The sequence below is a fragment of the Polyodon spathula genome, chromosome 31, assembly GCF_017654505.1.
Source record: "Polyodon spathula isolate WHYD16114869_AA chromosome 31, ASM1765450v1, whole genome shotgun sequence".
NCBI lineage: Eukaryota > Metazoa > Chordata > Actinopteri > Acipenseriformes > Polyodontidae > Polyodon > Polyodon spathula.
In genome coordinates this window covers 4,568,389-4,586,303 of record NC_054564.1, presented here as the reverse complement: position 1 = coordinate 4,586,303, position 17,915 = coordinate 4,568,389, and the positions used below count along the sequence as shown (strand labels likewise).

Sequence of the window (17,915 nt, the reverse complement as noted above, 5' to 3'; positions counted from 1 at the left end):
ATAAATTTTTAGTCGAACCCGCTCTTACATATACTTATTTACTGTATTCACTATTTTTTGCTCTTTACTACTTACTGTGTTCTCTATTTTCTGGCGCCAGGTGAACTACAGGGAAAAGATTCTCAGGCACTGATTCCTACAATTCTGAGCAGACCTTATAACTAAGACCATGTGTAAATCATGATTTCACAGACTGGGTGGGAATTGTGAAATTAACCCAATACTGCGATTTATTCAATATTCTTATGAAATAAAAATATATGACCTCATAATTAGTATTTGTATTTCATACCAAAAAAAATCACATTAACTAAACTGTACAGCTCTGCTGTGTGCCTGCGTGTACTACTCACCATGCACACAGTGCTGGGCAGTGATTATGTCATGTGACTATATGAAATCTAGGCGGGGAATTAAAATACCATACACTGTAAACAAGAAAATGTGTCTGCAGCAGATCACGTAAAGCAGTATCCAGCAGGGGTTTTACACAGTGATGTGGGTAAGCTCTTCTGTACGTCCTGCAACGTTACTGTAGATCACGTCCGAAAATCGTCTGTTGACAGGCATTTAGATTCAAGTAATCACCGAAAGAGAGGCAGAAATCCAAAGTATTAACACGACTGTTTTGCTTGCAAAGAAACAATGTTCCAAAAGTCCACTGAAAACCATGAAGCACGAAACATATAAACATCTTATTTGTTTTGCAAAGCCTAAATTGTAAACATGCATCTGACGTAGCACTGAAAGTTGTCCTTGCAAATACTCTTTACCTACAGGCTGTTAATTACAACACCGTTTCACAAGCTTTTGTAAAGTGACGTTGACGTTGATTTTGATGATGTTAGTGCATTTATCTCTATTTGCAGTTTTTTTTTTTTTTTTTTTTTTTTTTTTTTTTTTAAATAGTAATGTGTACACACAATGTATAAAATAGTTTCGTTCACATTCCGCGAAATATGACACTTTACCTGTGACACTAATGTGAATTTAAAAAATAATAATAGTCTGCGATTTTCATAGGGCCTTACGCATGATGAAGTCTGAGTTAATATCTCACAACCTTCCTAGCTTGCCTCCGCAATTGACCACCTTCCAATGACGTTCAGTTCTATAAACCAATGTGCCAGAAACTCTATCTTGTTTCTCAGTTTTGTACCGTTAACAAGTACTTTTAATTAAATGCTGAAGTAAACGCTATGAAAACATATCCCTAAATCAATTAGATAAAATGTGTGTTCTAATGTTTTGCATGAGTGGTCCTTGGGGAATTAAAACAGTGAATTTGCTCTTATCTTTCGCCCCCTAGTGGACGGAGGCTGGGATGTGTGGAGCGAGTGGTCAGTCTGCAGTCCGGAGTGTGACCACCAGCGGAGTCGAGACTGCACGGCCCCCTCTCCGAGGCACGGCGGCAAGTCGTGTGAGGGTCCGAGCCAGGAAACAGAGAACTGTACTGAGGGGCTGTGTACACAGAGTGAGTGTTACTGGAACTACAGCTGGGTTCCATACCAATCAAACCAGTTATATTGTGTTTACCTGAAGGATTTAAAGTATTTCCGTAATAAATAAATGAATACATCAAAACTGACAAGTCCATTGTGTGTCATTGTTTCATCCCTCAGGTCAATGGCTTTCCCTCTATAGGTATCAACTCCTGTCAATATTTGAATAATATTATACAATATGAAATACAATAGGGTATTAGGTAAAATACTAGAGTTTATGCCACATGTGTGGCTAAATAACTCAGAGAATAACTTTAATTGCTATTTTCATTCTCTATAACAAGAAGAGGCAAAAAACAAGAAGTAACACAATTACAGTAATAATCCACAAACACATACTACACCGAACAAGATAGTGAAGACAGTATTGGCATTAACTTATCCAGGTGATTTAAACAGCAGCATAAAAAAACGTGCATATATGTGTAGTTCTTATAAGTTCCTTCTACTTGATGGACAAAAGCCAGGTAATACAGCAGGCCTGTCAGAAAAGATAGACAAATGGGGCTTCTTAAAGGTTTTGTGTATAAACAAAAATGAGAAAATAAGATTTTTGCAATTGGATTGTTGTTATAAAATAATAAAACTAGTGAAAGAAGTCGTGAACGTTTTCACATACAGTGAACTATGCTGCTCAATACACTGGAATTCAGAGCTGACCCTGCAGCATGATCACAGTCACAGTGTTGTGGATTACGTTTTAGACATTGCTGCTATTGTCAAACGCTCTAAAGTACAAAATACTTCAACTCAATTGTAAAAGAATAAAAATGATAAAATACACACATAGTATAAATAGCACATCCCCATTTATACCAACCACCACAGAGGTACTCTGGTGGAGTATTCTTTATGTAAGATAAAGTAGAATATTTATATGGAATGCAATGCAGTTTTAGGCTATGTTTTAATATTTTTTTTTCCTGTGGGTGATTATTCTTTTAAGTAAAGCTGCTCTGGAAGATACTGTATCTTTTTCTTTTTTCTTTACAAGCCTTAAGTATTGAAACTTGTTTTTTAATTACAATGCAGTGTCATTCTTTTTTTATATGTGGTAGTTTAGCCAGTTGCACCTTTGTAGATAATCTGAAAGCAATTATATTCTGTATGTGTTTTCAGATGGAGCCAGCCAAGCTTCTCCAATTTACTAAAGCAGTGTGCTGGTAAAAACATTATCTAAGATCTACTTAGCCAAGCGCTTCTATAAAACACCCATTGCCCTCCCTGCAATGAGATGTAATTTCTTGGGTTACAGATATTGTAAATGCCTATAATTATCTCTTTCTCTCTAATTCTCATCCCTGTAGACCGAAAGCTACTTCACAAGGTGAAACCACAGAGTAAGTTGGATTTTATTCTGGGGGGTAATTAATTGGCATCTTGTCTACGGGGGCAGGAGTTTTCTTTTAATTATTACCCTAGGCTTCATAATTAAATATGTTATAGTCTGAACCATGCCAGCCTACTTTTAAAGTACTGAAAGCTAACACAATAATTCCAGTAAATCTTTTCTAATGTGTATTACCATCATGTCGTACACATTTTCCTATATGAAAGATGCACACATTATATTAATAAACATGTATTTGATTTGTAATGATATAGATTTTTTACAGCATTTCTAAGCAAAAAGAAAATGACAGAGTGTCTGCATGGAATGATCGATACATTTTCTTCACTCACAGATTAAAATAAATTACCATTTAAAAATGAAATTCACCTTTACAGTAATGTGTGTGATTTTCATGTAGGAAAATGTGAGACCTATGAAATAATGACACTTTATATTAGGTAAGATTTCATTTTAAAAAGTTTGATGACCATGGAAGATTGCTGAGGTCTTTGTTGTGCTCATCAAACCACTCACACACTTTTCTGGCATGGAAGATGTGTACATTATGTTCTTGAAAGTGGCCATTGGCATCAGGGTGCAAGTGCAGCATTGCTGGGTCAGGGTGGACCTGATGAAGTAAACTATTGCATTTCTTCAACCTTCCAGAGTCATCAAGGGACCCAGGGTATACCAGGAGAACATGCCAAATTCAATTGGGTAGACAGGCCCTAATAAAAGGTCCAGGCACTATGCAAATTTCCAAGCAGTGGTGGCTCATCACGTGGCAGAGAGGGCACAGCCCACTCGAAACTTTTGAAATAAATAATATTTTGTATTATTTATTTATATGTAATATAACAATAAATACATAGCTTTAAAGTGGATGCAGACGTTCAAACCAAATTCTCCACGCAGTCACTGTTGTACATTCACAGGAGGCAGAATTCCTCTGTAGTTTGATGAGCATGTCTATTAGCCAATTGTATTCTTCCATTTTTTCAGCTGGCTTGCCTGGAACACTGAGTAAAGCCAAGGGTGGCTTGCCTCCCCTACTCTTTTGCCTGTTTTAGCCAATCACACATCGATGACCTTGGATAGTAAACGAGTTAAACGAACGAAGCACAGTTTAGAAGGACGTAGCAAATGCCTATAGATTGATTCATTTAAATTTGTATGAAAAAAATAATTATTATAATTAGGGCTTCTGAGTTTCGATTTTAACCAATAGAAAAACGATAAACACCCCAGATACAAAAAATATGAAATCACATATATCCAATAAACAACAAAAAAACACTGGAAATAGTTATGCAATTCGCAATGACTTGACCCCTTTCTCCAAGAATTAATTAATTAATTAATTAATTAATTAATTAATTAATTAATTAATTAATTAATTTCCCAGTGTAGTTGGGCAATGTTCCACCTTCCTGACTGAGTGGCAGCACATTTCTACATTTCTATTGGCGGACTGTAACACGCTTGCAAGATTTAAAATGAGATGTTCTTGCTCGCAATTACAGTACATAGTATTTACATGCTCATGGATTTTAAAATAGAATTGCAAATTGTGGCAAAATGTAAAAAAAACACCTAGCACACAAAACCCCCAGAAGAATATGCCCGAAACCCGAAAAGGATTTCGTTGTGGAAGACAGCAAAGGAAAGACGGTACAACTGAAGTGTTCAAGTGCTGTCAAGTTATCAGGGGTGCCCAGTCCTGGTCCTGGAATGCCGGTGTCCCTCCTTGTTTTTGTTCCAACTGTACTCTAAATTATTTAGAACAATAATTGGTAATAATTGGTCCAATTGAGTAATTTAGGACACAGCTGGAACAAAAACCAGGATTGAATACCCACACATATTGTTACTAAAAACAACTGAAGTAACCGGAAACAATAATTTTATACAGTGTAAAAAAGCGAACACCCTGGAAAAAAAAAAAAAAAAGATTTACATATAAAATAGCTAAAAGATAAGCACCGAAAAAATGACATTAATAAAAAAAACCTAAAACACAAGGCTTAATTATAATGAAGAATACTTTTTCTGTTTGTTTCTTCAAATTGTAATGTACCTTGCTCCGGAATTAAAGTTTGCTTCGTTTTTCAGAATGGTATATCATTATTTTGTTGGTCATTTATTTAAGTTTAGCTAAATAAGTCAATAGGATTTTATCTGCATCAATGCATCACCCCTGAGTCTGTAGCTCATGTAGATTTTGGGGAGAAACATTTATTTAACATCAAACTCCTGGCTCCTGATCATTTAAATAATATACTTTAAGTAAATGTCCTAACAAAATAATTATATAAAATGTTTCTGCTGTGCACTTCCATCTATCATATAGGTATCAAATGTGCAGTTTTGACAGAAACACATATTATAGCAAACATGTATTTTCATCTCAAAACATGATATCTCGTACTACACCAAGTTAAAGAAATATCTGTTCAAAAACTGTCTTGCTCTGTCATTTCACCTGGTGAGGGAAATTCAGGAAGGTAAAGTGGAACCAGATTTTGTGTTTTAAAATAAAAATGCATATGTGTTATAATCTGTTTCTTTTTCTTTTTGTTTTTGTTTTTTGTTTTTTCAAAACTGCACATTTGAGACTTGTGTAGTGAATGGAATTGCAAAATGGCTAAGATTTTTGGAATTATTTTGTTAGCTACAGTTACTTGAAGGTAGTTCTGAAATCAAGGACTAGGTGCAGGGCTTGTGTGAGTTTCAAACCTTGCAATCTTTGTAAAGCTGCTAAAAGATACTTGGTTGGCAGGTGCTTCTGTATTCAAGACTATTCAAATTACTGATATTAAGTGATATACCTATGGGCCAGTCTGGAGTACTATATATTCCCTATGTACACTCTTTTTTTTATAGAATCCTGTGTTTGTTGATGAATGAGGAATTTGTTGTATATTCACCCAACTCAGACTGCCTGTCTGCTTACTAACTATCTTTAATTAATCAGTAATCATCCGCTTTCTGAATAAATGAAAATTATGTTTATGAGCAAACTGTCTGACAAGTGCATTATTTAGAGGATTAAACCACCCACTAATAAAAAGCAGTAGGGAGATATATTTACAGACAAAGAGCTATTGGGACAGAGATGGCTCTCGTTACATCTGAATCAATTCCGTTTCGATTCTACGGCAAACCAATGGTCACAATCCATTAGCCTCGAGTTCCCAAAGCCATAGCCAAAACATGTTTTAACCTTGCTGCTGTTTTTATTGTTGTAAAGCGAGCTTCTGAGGCAAGTGCTCTGTTTCTTAAAATAGATTCAAGAATTGCTTGTGTTATTCTCAGAGGAAGCTGCATTTCGAGTCCTGAAATTTCTACCTTTGGGAGCAACACAGCACTACTGATAGGGAATTAGAAATGATGCAGTCAGTATTTCAAATGCATATATAACTTAGCTTTGCACAATAAATAGGATTAAGACACGTCATGTCCCTATTAAAAAGTATTAGCAGCAACAGCACTTAGAATTTTTTAGAGAGCATAGACCTCACACCATGAAAAGCATTCTAAACATTTAAACACAACACATTCTATATAAACAGATTAAATACACTGATATCACCTTTTAGGCTTTTTTTTATGTGCTTTTGAAAGGCGCTGTGAAAGTTGTTGCTATAATATGTTTGTAAATGTTCGATGGCTGCCTCCATATCATGATCGGAACAGTGGCCTTTTATTACTTCCTCATTTGCCTTCACAGTTACAATAATGACAGATCCACCAGTCTAAACAAACGGTGTCATGTACTATTATTGACAAAAAGGTGAAAATACATTATTATATAAAGTATGGGGTATATTTTCACCAGCTTAATGTTGGGGGTAATATTTGGGGACAGAAGGAAAAGGTATCTCACCTGAACAATGAACTAAACTGTAAGGTTTAACACAGGAGTTTGGCTTTGTTTCTTTTTTCCAGGTATTGAGAGTGGCAGTGACGTGGCCCTCTACTCTGGCTTAGCAGCAGGTATTATTGCTATGGCCGTCCTCGTGGTGGCGGTCACTCTGTACCGGAAGAGCCAGAGTGAGTACGGCGTGGACGTCATCGACTCCTCCGCTCTCACGGGGGGATTCCAGTCCTTCAACTTCAAATCCGCACAGCAAGGTGAATATGTGCACTAGCTGGCACTGTGTGCTTTGAAACAATCCTTTTAGAAGCCAATGCAAATAAAAAAGAGGATTCCATAGGAAAAGAGCGTAAATCAGCAGTTCCCAAGTAGTTCACCTGGTAAAGATACGACCATGTGGTGTGCAGAGTCATACAGTCAGGGGAGGGCAGGTTCACATCCTGGCTATGTGAAGTTGCCGATCTTGGCTGGGGATTCCATAAGAAAAACTGGATAGGCCTAAGGCACTTAGGGAGATAAAAATCATTAGGGCCTGTGTCTCCTTCCCTGGTCAGGTGCCCAGTGAGCTCAAGTAGACACTGCAAGGCTGCCTTTCAGGGTAGCTAGCTGGTATTCTCTGGAGCGCTAGAGTGTAAAATCAGATCTAGCACAGTGTATTTTTGCCTCTCTAGTGTAATAGCTCTTCACTTAAGTGTACGGCTATGGCCAAAATAATTAACTAATTTTGCTTCATAAAGTCAAATGAAACCTACTGAATAATGATACATTAACATATTGAATTACATACCGCAAGAAAACAACAAATATTTTAAAAAGTGACATTTTGAAATCTAGCATAAAATACGGTACTATTATGGCTTCCGGTAGACTTTTGTGATTATCATTTTGGAGTTTCTTTGATTATATGATGTTAAATAAAAGACCTAAATGAAGTAGTTTTGTTTTTTTAATTGCGTCTCAATTGTAAAAGTCTAGGTGATGCAAGCCATTTGACCATAGCTGTAGTTGTTGAAGTCCCCCCCATGACTGTAGCAGGCTTCATATATCTTGAGCTGACACTTCTGGGTTACTAAAAGTTATCTTCAAGAACTGCAGTGTATTCTGAACCCTGTTTCAGGCAGCATACCATGCGCTGAGGCAGCATGCAGCTTCTGTGTGCCCCTTATTCACACATCCGAGGCCTGTGTTGAGACCCACAGACATCCTGTATGACTTGAATGCGGAAACGTCCTAGCAGGGTTTTATTTGTGTTGCTTGTCTGTAATAGCTATTCACACTTAAACATCTGAACTGCACACTGTCTGTTTGTAGCCTCTACTTTTTTTTTAAATAATAATGTGTACATTAGGTCCAATTGCAATATATACTGCCCCCCTTATTAGGATTCTGCATTGCTCTGAATGAGGGCCCCAGGTGTGTCTTGTTTAACCTTTACATTACACCTCTACAGTGCTGACCCTATAACCTTTACATTACACCTATACAGTGTTGACCCTATAACCTTTACATTACATCTCTACAGGGCTGACCCTATAACCTTTACATTACACCTATACAGGGCTGACCCTATAACCTTTACTTTACATCTCTACAGGGCTGACCCTATAACCTTTACATTACACCTATACAGGGCTGACCCTATAACCTTTACTTTACATCTCTACAGGGCTGACCCTATAACTTTTACATTACACCTATACAGGGCTGACCCTATAACTTCCCCTTTTTTTTTTATAGAAATCACACCTTTATATGGCTGGACCCTTTATGCTAACTTCGCCTTCTTTGTACATGTGAAATGTTTTTAAACAGATATATTATACAGTCAGGGAAACATTTGACATGGATGAATTTATTTTACAATTACGCAAAAACGGGCTACATAAAGGTGACCTTTGACTTTTGAGTAAGGTACTTTTTCAGGTTCGACTGTAGGCTGCAGACAGAGCCGGCTTCAGCCCCAGTTTGATATTAGAAGGAGATGAGATTGTTTTACAGGCTGGTTTCATGGTGCAGATGGAAGTGTAGTTAAACATATGCAGTTTTTTCCCTGCAGAATCAATGTTAAAGTAAGGATGCCTCCCCACGTTACAGGTACAATACGACAGGAAAGAGCTGTAGACAAGCACCTATCAATTGACAATAAACAGAACATAAAGCAGTGAAAATGTCAAACTTTTTTTGAAGGGGAGGGGCGGAGAAGTCTGGGAACTGAAATGCATCTGGCCTGTAAATAGAGTTTAAGTCTTCCTTCCCTTGTCTACCTGAATTAACGTTGCTTCTTAAATTTGTATGTGTGAGTGATTTTTAATCAAAATTCTAATTTCAACTTCTACTTCTACATCAGAATCATTTAATTTACTTTTTTTTTTTTTCCAGTTCAATATTTCTTTATTTCCACGTTTCATTAAAAAAATAAAATTTATATGGAAGAGCGTTCATAAAAAATTGAAAAAGCAATAAAAAAAGGAAACTTACTCCAGTCGGGGGTTCTAAGTCGAAACTATGTAAATAAGTTAAACAAAAGTTGTGCACATGATTACATGAACAGTTTCCATATAGTGCACTAAAGATTCAATTTATTTTTGATGAAAAGTTAATATCAGCTTCAAAGTCTCTGAATCTGCTTTTAACTGACATTAATCTTCATTGAGCTTGGCTGGACAATCCTAAGTGCCAGCACTTCCTTATTCCATTCAAATCATGTGACAGTGTTAACTTTTCAATCCCCACTTACTCTACATTTATACAGACGAAGAGTAGATGGAGCTGACAGAGTTAAAAATTCTCATGACTTAAAGGATGGCTATTCAGTGCTGGCACTTAGGATTCCCCAAGCAAGCTCAAACCAGGTGATGACAAATTACAATAATTCAGTGCTGGAGGAGAGAAAAAAAGGAATTAAAATGACCTAGAAAATAGGTTATAAAAAGGTTTTTACAGCAAACCACTAGATAGGCATTGATTTTTGTCATCAGTACAAGAATTTAGTAAGTTCATAATTTAAACTTACACAATAGGAATTCACAATATGTTGACAATAAATACCAATGATAATAAAATGTGTTCAATTCTGAATTGTGCATATCATTAATTGTATTTATTTATTGCATTTATATAGCGCATTTCACACAAAAGTGCTACAAAGCACTGTATAGTACAATACAAGGTACATTTACATTTATACAACACCTTTGTCTAAACGTCCCCAGGCATTGTCACACACACACAACTGCTACATATTCAATTGCATATTTAAAAAACAGTATATTAAAACAAATGCTTAAAAGCAGAAATTTAAAAGTTACATTAAAACCCACTAAGATAAGAAAGCAGTTTTAAAAAAGCATGTCTTGACTTAAAAACTGTAACAGTCCCAGCTTCCCTGAAGAAAGAAGGGAGGACATTACATAATTTAGAGGTTCTGCATGAAAAAGCCCTTCCTAGCAAGAGAGAAGTGCATTACAGTAATCAATTCTGGATGAAACAAAGGCATGCATTAGTCTCTCTGCATCAGATACAGAAATAATTGGTCTAAGTTTGGGTTTATTTCTCAAATGGTAAAAAGATACTTTAGTAAGTTCCCTAATATGTCACAAATCCTTTGATCCTAGATCAGGATCAAAGACGAGCCCCACATGTTTTCATTTCTAGTTTAAGATTTAATGACAGATTACTATGGTCGAGCTCATATAATTCCACATTTTTTGGGTTGGTTCTGAGAGCCCACTAGCATAACCTCTGTTTTATCTGAATTTAACATTAAGTAATTCTGAGACATCCAACACTTGATGTCTGCAAGACAAGCAGCAAGTAACTCCCCAGCAGAAGTATTTCCTGGCTTTAGGGAAGATATAGCTGGGTATCGCCCACAGAGCAATGGAATTTCACTCCATGTGAGCGGATAATATCACCTAACGGTACCCTATGCAATGAAAATAACAGAAGGACCTAGAATAGAGCCCTGTGAAACACTGCAGACAACTTCAGACCTTTCAGACCTTTTTTTTGCCTTCCCAATAGAGACAAACTGAAATATCTGAAAGATACGTTTTGAGCCAGTGTCTGGTCACCGGTGAAAAGACGCTATTTGGTATATTTGGTAAATATAGAGGGACAGGCTGAGACAGTTCAGGTTTACAGACTCCCATTATCACCAATGCATCAAAGACAGGCGTGTCAGGTTATTCAATTGATCCATGATAAGCAGTTCACGTATCTCAATTACAACTGAGAAACATATTAGTAACAATGATAAACTTGTGAAGTACTGTATTTCGTCTTTATGTAATTGCTGCACATACTGACGGTGTTTGCTGCCTTCATGTTTATAGCCTTCGTGGTTAACCTTAAGAAAAAAGAGTATGCATTGGGACTTCTGCAAGTATTCGAAAAGCATGAAGTTAGTTTAATTACCGTGTCAGTGAGGCTAGCTTTAAATGCTCTAAATAGCCTGATTCAGCAATTTCCAATATTCATCTTCTGGCTTAAAAAGCCAAGAGTCTTCATGTTGCAGCCCTGCCAAGTTGGCCACGGGGCCTAGTCAGTGGAGATCTAATAACCTTTCAGTGATTGACGGTCCAACGCCAGGCAGAACAGGTGGCCGAACCACACGCTATCACTGCACTTCACAGAGAAGCACACGCTGTGTCACTGGACAACAACAGGGAATTCCTTCCCAAGCCAAGTCATGCAAACAGTGACACAGCGGCTGTGTCAATAGACATGCTGTCTGGCTATTAGAAAAGGAGCTCTAGGAGTCAGGAAGGTAATGGGGTATAAAGTCATACATTTACAGGTTTTGGGAACAGATTCAAGATTGTGGTGATCTGAACTTCAGTCTGAATTGATCCAAAATAAACTTTTTTTTTTCTTTTTTTTTTTGGTAATTTGTAGTGCTCACCATTCTTTTTAACCTTTTCTACAAAGGTGATGGAAACCAAGCCTTATTCACAAAGCTCTTGAGTTTAAAGATTTTTCTTTTCTATTATTATGGATAAAAGTATATTTGTGAAATTGTTTTAGACTGTTAAACTGGTCTAGGCTGTTATTAAACTGTTATAAAAAATGTAGAGGTGAATTACCTAGGATCTTGTTGGCCTGTTGTTAACTTCTGTTAAGAAAAGCACTAAATAGGCTGAACTCTTCTAACATTGCATTTACATAGCTTCTGTTACAATTATAAATACATTGTGTACTAAGTTGCTGTGTTGGATGGTGAAGAGCCACAGGCAACGCTGACCATTTTGGAGACAAAATGTCATTAGTATGCTGTTAGAAAGGCAACCCAACCCCAATATTTAATTTTAAAAGCTGAAACCAAAATTATAAAATGGTTGGTCTTTGAAAAAAATGGGAGCAATTCATATTAGAATAAGATGGAGAATTATGAATGGAAAATAAACAGTTTCTGTTGCTAATTTTATAGGTACTAGTACCTTACTTTTGCTTGACAACATATCCTTGGTATCAAATGGTAACGCAGTATAATGTTGCAACAAGATTGCGTTCTTTTTCTCATTGTCCCTCCTAGGCAATTCTCTGCTGCTGAACTCATCCATGCAGCCTGACCTGGCAGTGAGCAGGACCTACAGTGGAGCTATCTGCTTTCAGGACCCCATGGACAAGGAGCTCATGACAGAGTCCTCCCTGTTCGACCCCTTGCCAGACATCAAGGTCAAAGTTCAAAGTTCGTTCATGGTGTCTCTGGGAGTGGCGGACAGAGCCGAGTATCACGTCAAGGCTCACCCCGAGACCTTCCCCAGGGAGGTCAACAGAGACTGCAACACCCTCAATGGCACGAATGAAACACTGCTGCACCCGAGCCTCTCCACTGTGCCCTCGAAACCCCAGCACAGAACCGCTGGCATATTCGGGCATCTGGGTGGACGGCTGGTGGTCCCCAATGCAGGTAAGCATCGGAAATCTGAGATGAACTTGTGTAGCTTTTTCAGACCATAGTAGGATATTGATGATTTTTATGCGTGAGTGTCACAAAGATGGCTGGAGTCGGTGACGTCAGACCAGAAACAGGAACCGGGAAATAAACGACAGAGAGGTGGAGTTGGGTGGAGCTGAGTGAATGGTCTTGCTCAGCATTTAATGGTGCATAGACAGACAGAAAATAAAAGGCTGCAAGACAAACAAAAACACATGACATGGCACATTCACCAAAACAAAGAGAAGAAACAAAAATGGACTAACACTAAAAAAACACTGAGATGATGTTTTTAACTATTACTATTATTATTTTTATTATTATTATTACCTCCGTCTCCAATCTCATTCTCCACTCACTGAACACACAACCCTGAGTGAGTGAAAACTTGCAGCTTTTATGCAGCTGTATCGAGACTCGATTGCTAATCAATCATTCAATTGGAGTCGCGGTACAACTGCACGTTAATTAATAAAGTTCAATTCCCCATGCTCATATATTATTACATTTTACTTGCACGTGAAGTGCAGTGTAATCCTCATGCCTAAATACAAATATACATTTTAAATACTCGTGTTTCACGGACCCGTTTATATCCCGTGTACCAATGACTATACACAACATACAACACAAAATACACACAGGGGCGGGCACTTTGCCACAGTGAGCCTTTATTATATATCTGCAGTGCACTTAGGATTTTGAGAAATAGTATAATAACAGTACATCCAAACGCATGTTTTATAGCAGTCAAGTCAAACACATACTGGTACACTTCTACCAAACCAAGTCATCAAAGAAAAAGCAATATTTATAATATACAAAGCCTATTCACTTGGGGGTCGGCAGTTTGTATCCGCCCCATGTCAGTAGCTGATTGAAAGTTATTTATCGGACGTCTGTTTGATAAGGCTTTCTGGAACCAGACAAGGTCTTCTATAATGTAATTTTTTGTTTGAAGCAGCAAAGAATCTGTTGAACCTCTGTGCTGACAAAAACCTTGTGCTAAGTAGCCATGCTCTCTGAAGTCCAGGCAGAGGCAAGGTGTACTGTTCCGTGAAGCAGTTGAGCAGGTCACGGAAATCATAAAGGAAGAAGCCCTATAGTATGTGACTGGAATACAGCACACACTTTTACTCACCGGCATCACTACAGCAATAAGGACGATTCTGTCCTCCTGATTCACTCCAGATCCTTCTTCAGTCTAAGCTAGATTTATTTTCTTTCAGATATATCATTTTTCAGGAACAAACCACTTACAGAGGTCAATAATGATGTTATTTCAGGAAAACATCTGACATTTATTCTTACCTGACTCTCTTTTTTCTTCTCGTTTCTTACCACCAACGCTTGTCTCTAGGCTTGTCTCTTATTTTGGCTCGATCTGGCTGCCTGAGGACTCAGACCATTGCGCCAGATTAATTCATTGTAACAGAAAAAAAAAACTTAGATTCTGGTATAGTAAGCAAAATTTGCAGACAACATAAAAAAAGGAGGAGTGGCAAACACTGTTGCAGCAGCAAAGGTCATACTGAAACTGAAGAAGGAATCTATGAAAAAGACCTAGGAGTTTATGTTGACTCAGAAATGTCTTCATCTAGACAATGTGGGGAAGCTGTAAAAAAGCCAACAAGATGCTCAGATATATTGTGAAAAGTGCTAGATTTAAATCAAGGGAGGTAATGTTAAAACTTTACAATGCATTAGTAAGACCTCATCTAGAATATTGTGTTCAGTTCTGGTCACCTCGCTAGAAAAAGGATATTGTTGTTCTAGAAAGAGTGCAAAGCAGAGCAATCAGAATTATTCCGGGTTTAAAAGGCATGTCATATGCAGACAGGCTTAAAGAATTGAATCTATTGAATCTATTCAGTCATGAGCAAAGAAGTCTACGCAGTGATCTGATTCAGGCATTCAAAATTCTAAAAGGTATTGACAGTGTCGACCCAAGAGAAAAAGAAACAAGGACCAGTGGTCACAAATGGAGATTAGATAAAGGTGCATTCAGAACAGAAAATAGGAGGCACTTTTTACACAGAGAAATGTGTCTGGAACCAGCTCCCCAGTAATGTAGTTGAAGCTGACAGAAGCTGCTTGGTGAGATTCTGGGATCAATAAACTACTAACAACCAAACGAGCAAGATTGGCCGAATAGCATCCTCTCGTTTGTAAACGTTCTTGTGTTCTCCTCATGTTCTTATTACGATAACAGCTTGGACATGTGCAGCCTAACTCTAATATTTATATATGTTCTAATATATAACAAAAGCTGCTATGTTTTGCCGAGCTTTGTTAGGGTGCATTTATGTTTGATCATTTCTCTCCTTTTTTTGTTATTTATCATAGTTTTATCATGGTGGCTGCCTGAAGTTATTTCTTTATTGTTAACAGTGCACCCTGGTGATTGTAAAAGGAGTAAAATCTGCTTGGGCCTAAATTTAAATGCCAATCTGATCCCGATCAAACAAAATCCGAACCCCATCTGAGCTTGAGACCTTTGAAATATTTGCATACCCGACCCGACCTGACCCGACCATCTCCACAAACATATTCCTAACATACACTGCTGCAACTATGTACCTTCAGTATAGAGTATTCCCACTTCCCAGTTCAAATGTAAAGAAAGAAGAAAATAATCACTCTCAATTAATCATATCTCATTTACTTCCTTTCCTAATAATCCAACACTGCATGATTTAAAAGACAACAACAGGCTTCTTTAAAACTGTGTTACCATAAATAACCACACAGAAGATGCTCTTGCAAATTCGCGTATCATTTTGGACAAGCCTATTAAAAAAAACCCGCTAAATTAACATTCAACAAGAAATACTACACGGCAACGATAGCTTTTAAAACAGCTGCAGAACAAATACATCTCTTTTCAGTGTGCCGCTGCAGAAATTAATTTCCTGTCTTTTTGCTGTCGTATTTCAGTAATATTTTGCAAGATTTGCATTGTACAAAGCCACATTGACTTTTATTATTGCTGAATACAACAATGTCGTAATTTTTCCAAACAGTAGATTTAGACATAGCCTTTCCAGCACCGAAACGCTCCACTCCTGCACATTCTCCTGTTGATAGTTTTTTTTTCCCTCCAGCATATATACAGATCAACCCACTTTACATTTCTGTGCAACATACTTTGTGATATAAAGCAGGTCATGATATAAACCGAGTTTCACGTTTGCCTATGACAGCACATTACGAGTGCAAGAAAAAAAGAAAGAAAACTAACGGTGCAGCATTTTAATACTGTACGTTTAGTCGTTATTTACATTTATGCATATAGTTTAGCACAAATATGTTTTGCATCATTAACTGGAAAGAAAAAGTTTGTGTCATTATCTAAAAAATAATTGTCAACTGATAAGCTCTATCAACTAGGCGTTGCACTTGGTGTTGTTTTGTGCATTTGTATAATCTGGCTATGTTAATATTTGGTGATGTCGTTACTTAGTAAAGCCAGCGACAGCCCAGGCTGGATAAAATGAATCAGGAGATTTATGAGACGATATTAGTGAGGTCATTTCTCAAAGAACCTATGGTGCATGGCGAGTGTTTTTTCAAAAATCATGAAAAAGCAGGAAATGAGTTTTAGGAAGCACTTGCACACAGAGGAAGAAAATAAATGCTCAGTTAAAATTAAAGATGCCATAATCTACTCAATGATAACACTAACACGACCCGACCTGAGCTTGAACAATAATATACAAACTACACCCCACGCTTATTGTGGGGCTCGGGTCGAGTAGTAAGGCTCTAAACAGGAGTGTGTCTCAAGGCTGCACCTCTTCTATCCCTCTTTGCATCTGTGTCAGCCACTGCATGGATTGGGCACCCCAAAGGATAATTGGTCAGAGCGCATTTGCTCTGCAATGATTCAGGAGCTCCTACAGGCGGCTCTGCTGTCAGATCAAATAAAAGCCGGTCAGTGTAGCAGGTGTTTTTTTTTAATGAAAGCTAACGAGGTGTCAAGTTGAAAATGCTCATGGCAGTGTCAGCATTCTCCCACACTCGCACCATGTCTCCAGCAATGTCTGTATTCACCCACACTCGCACCATGTCTCCAGCAATGTCTGTATTCTCCCACACTCGCACCATGTCTCCAGCAATGTCTGTATTCACCCACACTCGCACCATGTCTCCAGCAATGTCTGTATTCACCCACACTCGCACCATGTCTCCAGCAATGTCTGTATTCTCCCACACTCACACCGTGTATCACCAGGCTTTTCAACCCATTGCAATCTGAGCACCTCAATAAGCTGATTGATTATCCCCCAAGGGGGCTGAAATCCTCGGCAACAGGAATATAGTGGAGGTGTTCATACGTGCATGTTGCACATTTATGTGTAGCTGGAAAACTGCTTTTACAATTGTGGTAAAAATTGGTGTTAGCATTATTTAGTATAAGTTATTGAAAGTATGATATTTTGGTGTCTGTCCATACATTTGTGCATATACTGTATGAGGAGAGCATTGTATCAAATTGCTGCTGAGTGGTTCGCGCAGAATGATTTGGTCAGTACAACAACGAGTCAGTTTAATACTTTATTAAACACAAAAAGCACCAAGCAATAAGAACAAGGTAGCAATGCACATAATTACCAATTAGACAAAAGAGCTCTACATAAGCCTTTTTATACCTAACTTATGGTTACATCATTTTTCAAAAATTACTTATTTTTGTAACTGTTTCCCAATATAGTTTGGTATCCTGTCGTACCATTTCTTGGTCCTTGTAATGAACACACTGACGATTAATGCAATTGACACACAAACCCTGCTAATAAGATATATTACTAGAAGAGAGGATAGCAGAAGAGTACACCAAAAAGACACCAAAAACCTCCATATAGCACACCCAAATAGGCAATGGGTCCTTATCAGTAACTTTTCACAAGCTTCCCTTTATGTTTAGAACTTACAAAATCTGAATAGAAAAAAGAAAATACACAGAGCATAGAAACATATCAAACAGAAAAACATTATGAAACAGCACTTCATCTCAGCATGATGATTAAAACATTACGAAACAGTACTTCATCCTAGCATGGTGATTAAAACAATACAAAACAGCACTGCATCTCAGCATGGTGACTAAAACAATACGAAACAGCATTTCATCTCAGCATGATGATTAAAACATTACTAAACAGCACTTTATCTCAGCATGGTGATAAAAAACATTACGAAACAGCACTTCATCCTAGCATGGTGTTTAAAACAATACAAAACAGCACTGCATCTCAGCAT

At 37.5% G+C, this 17,915-nt stretch overlaps 1 protein-coding gene across 1 annotated transcript in view; it reads left to right on the top strand.

The window, feature by feature from the left end:
- Positions 1–17,915, top strand: part of LOC121303003 (netrin receptor UNC5D-like) — a 263,953-nt gene that overhangs the window by 203,785 nt on the left and 42,253 nt on the right. Inside the window, exons 7-10 of the mRNA XM_041233393.1 lie at positions 1,310–1,474; positions 2,813–2,845; positions 6,763–6,972; positions 12,249–12,626. Of these exons, the coding sequence (XP_041089327.1) occupies positions 1,310–1,474; positions 2,813–2,845; positions 6,763–6,972; positions 12,249–12,626 (786 nt within the window). The remainder of the gene's footprint in view (positions 1–1,309; positions 1,475–2,812; positions 2,846–6,762; positions 6,973–12,248; positions 12,627–17,915) is intronic.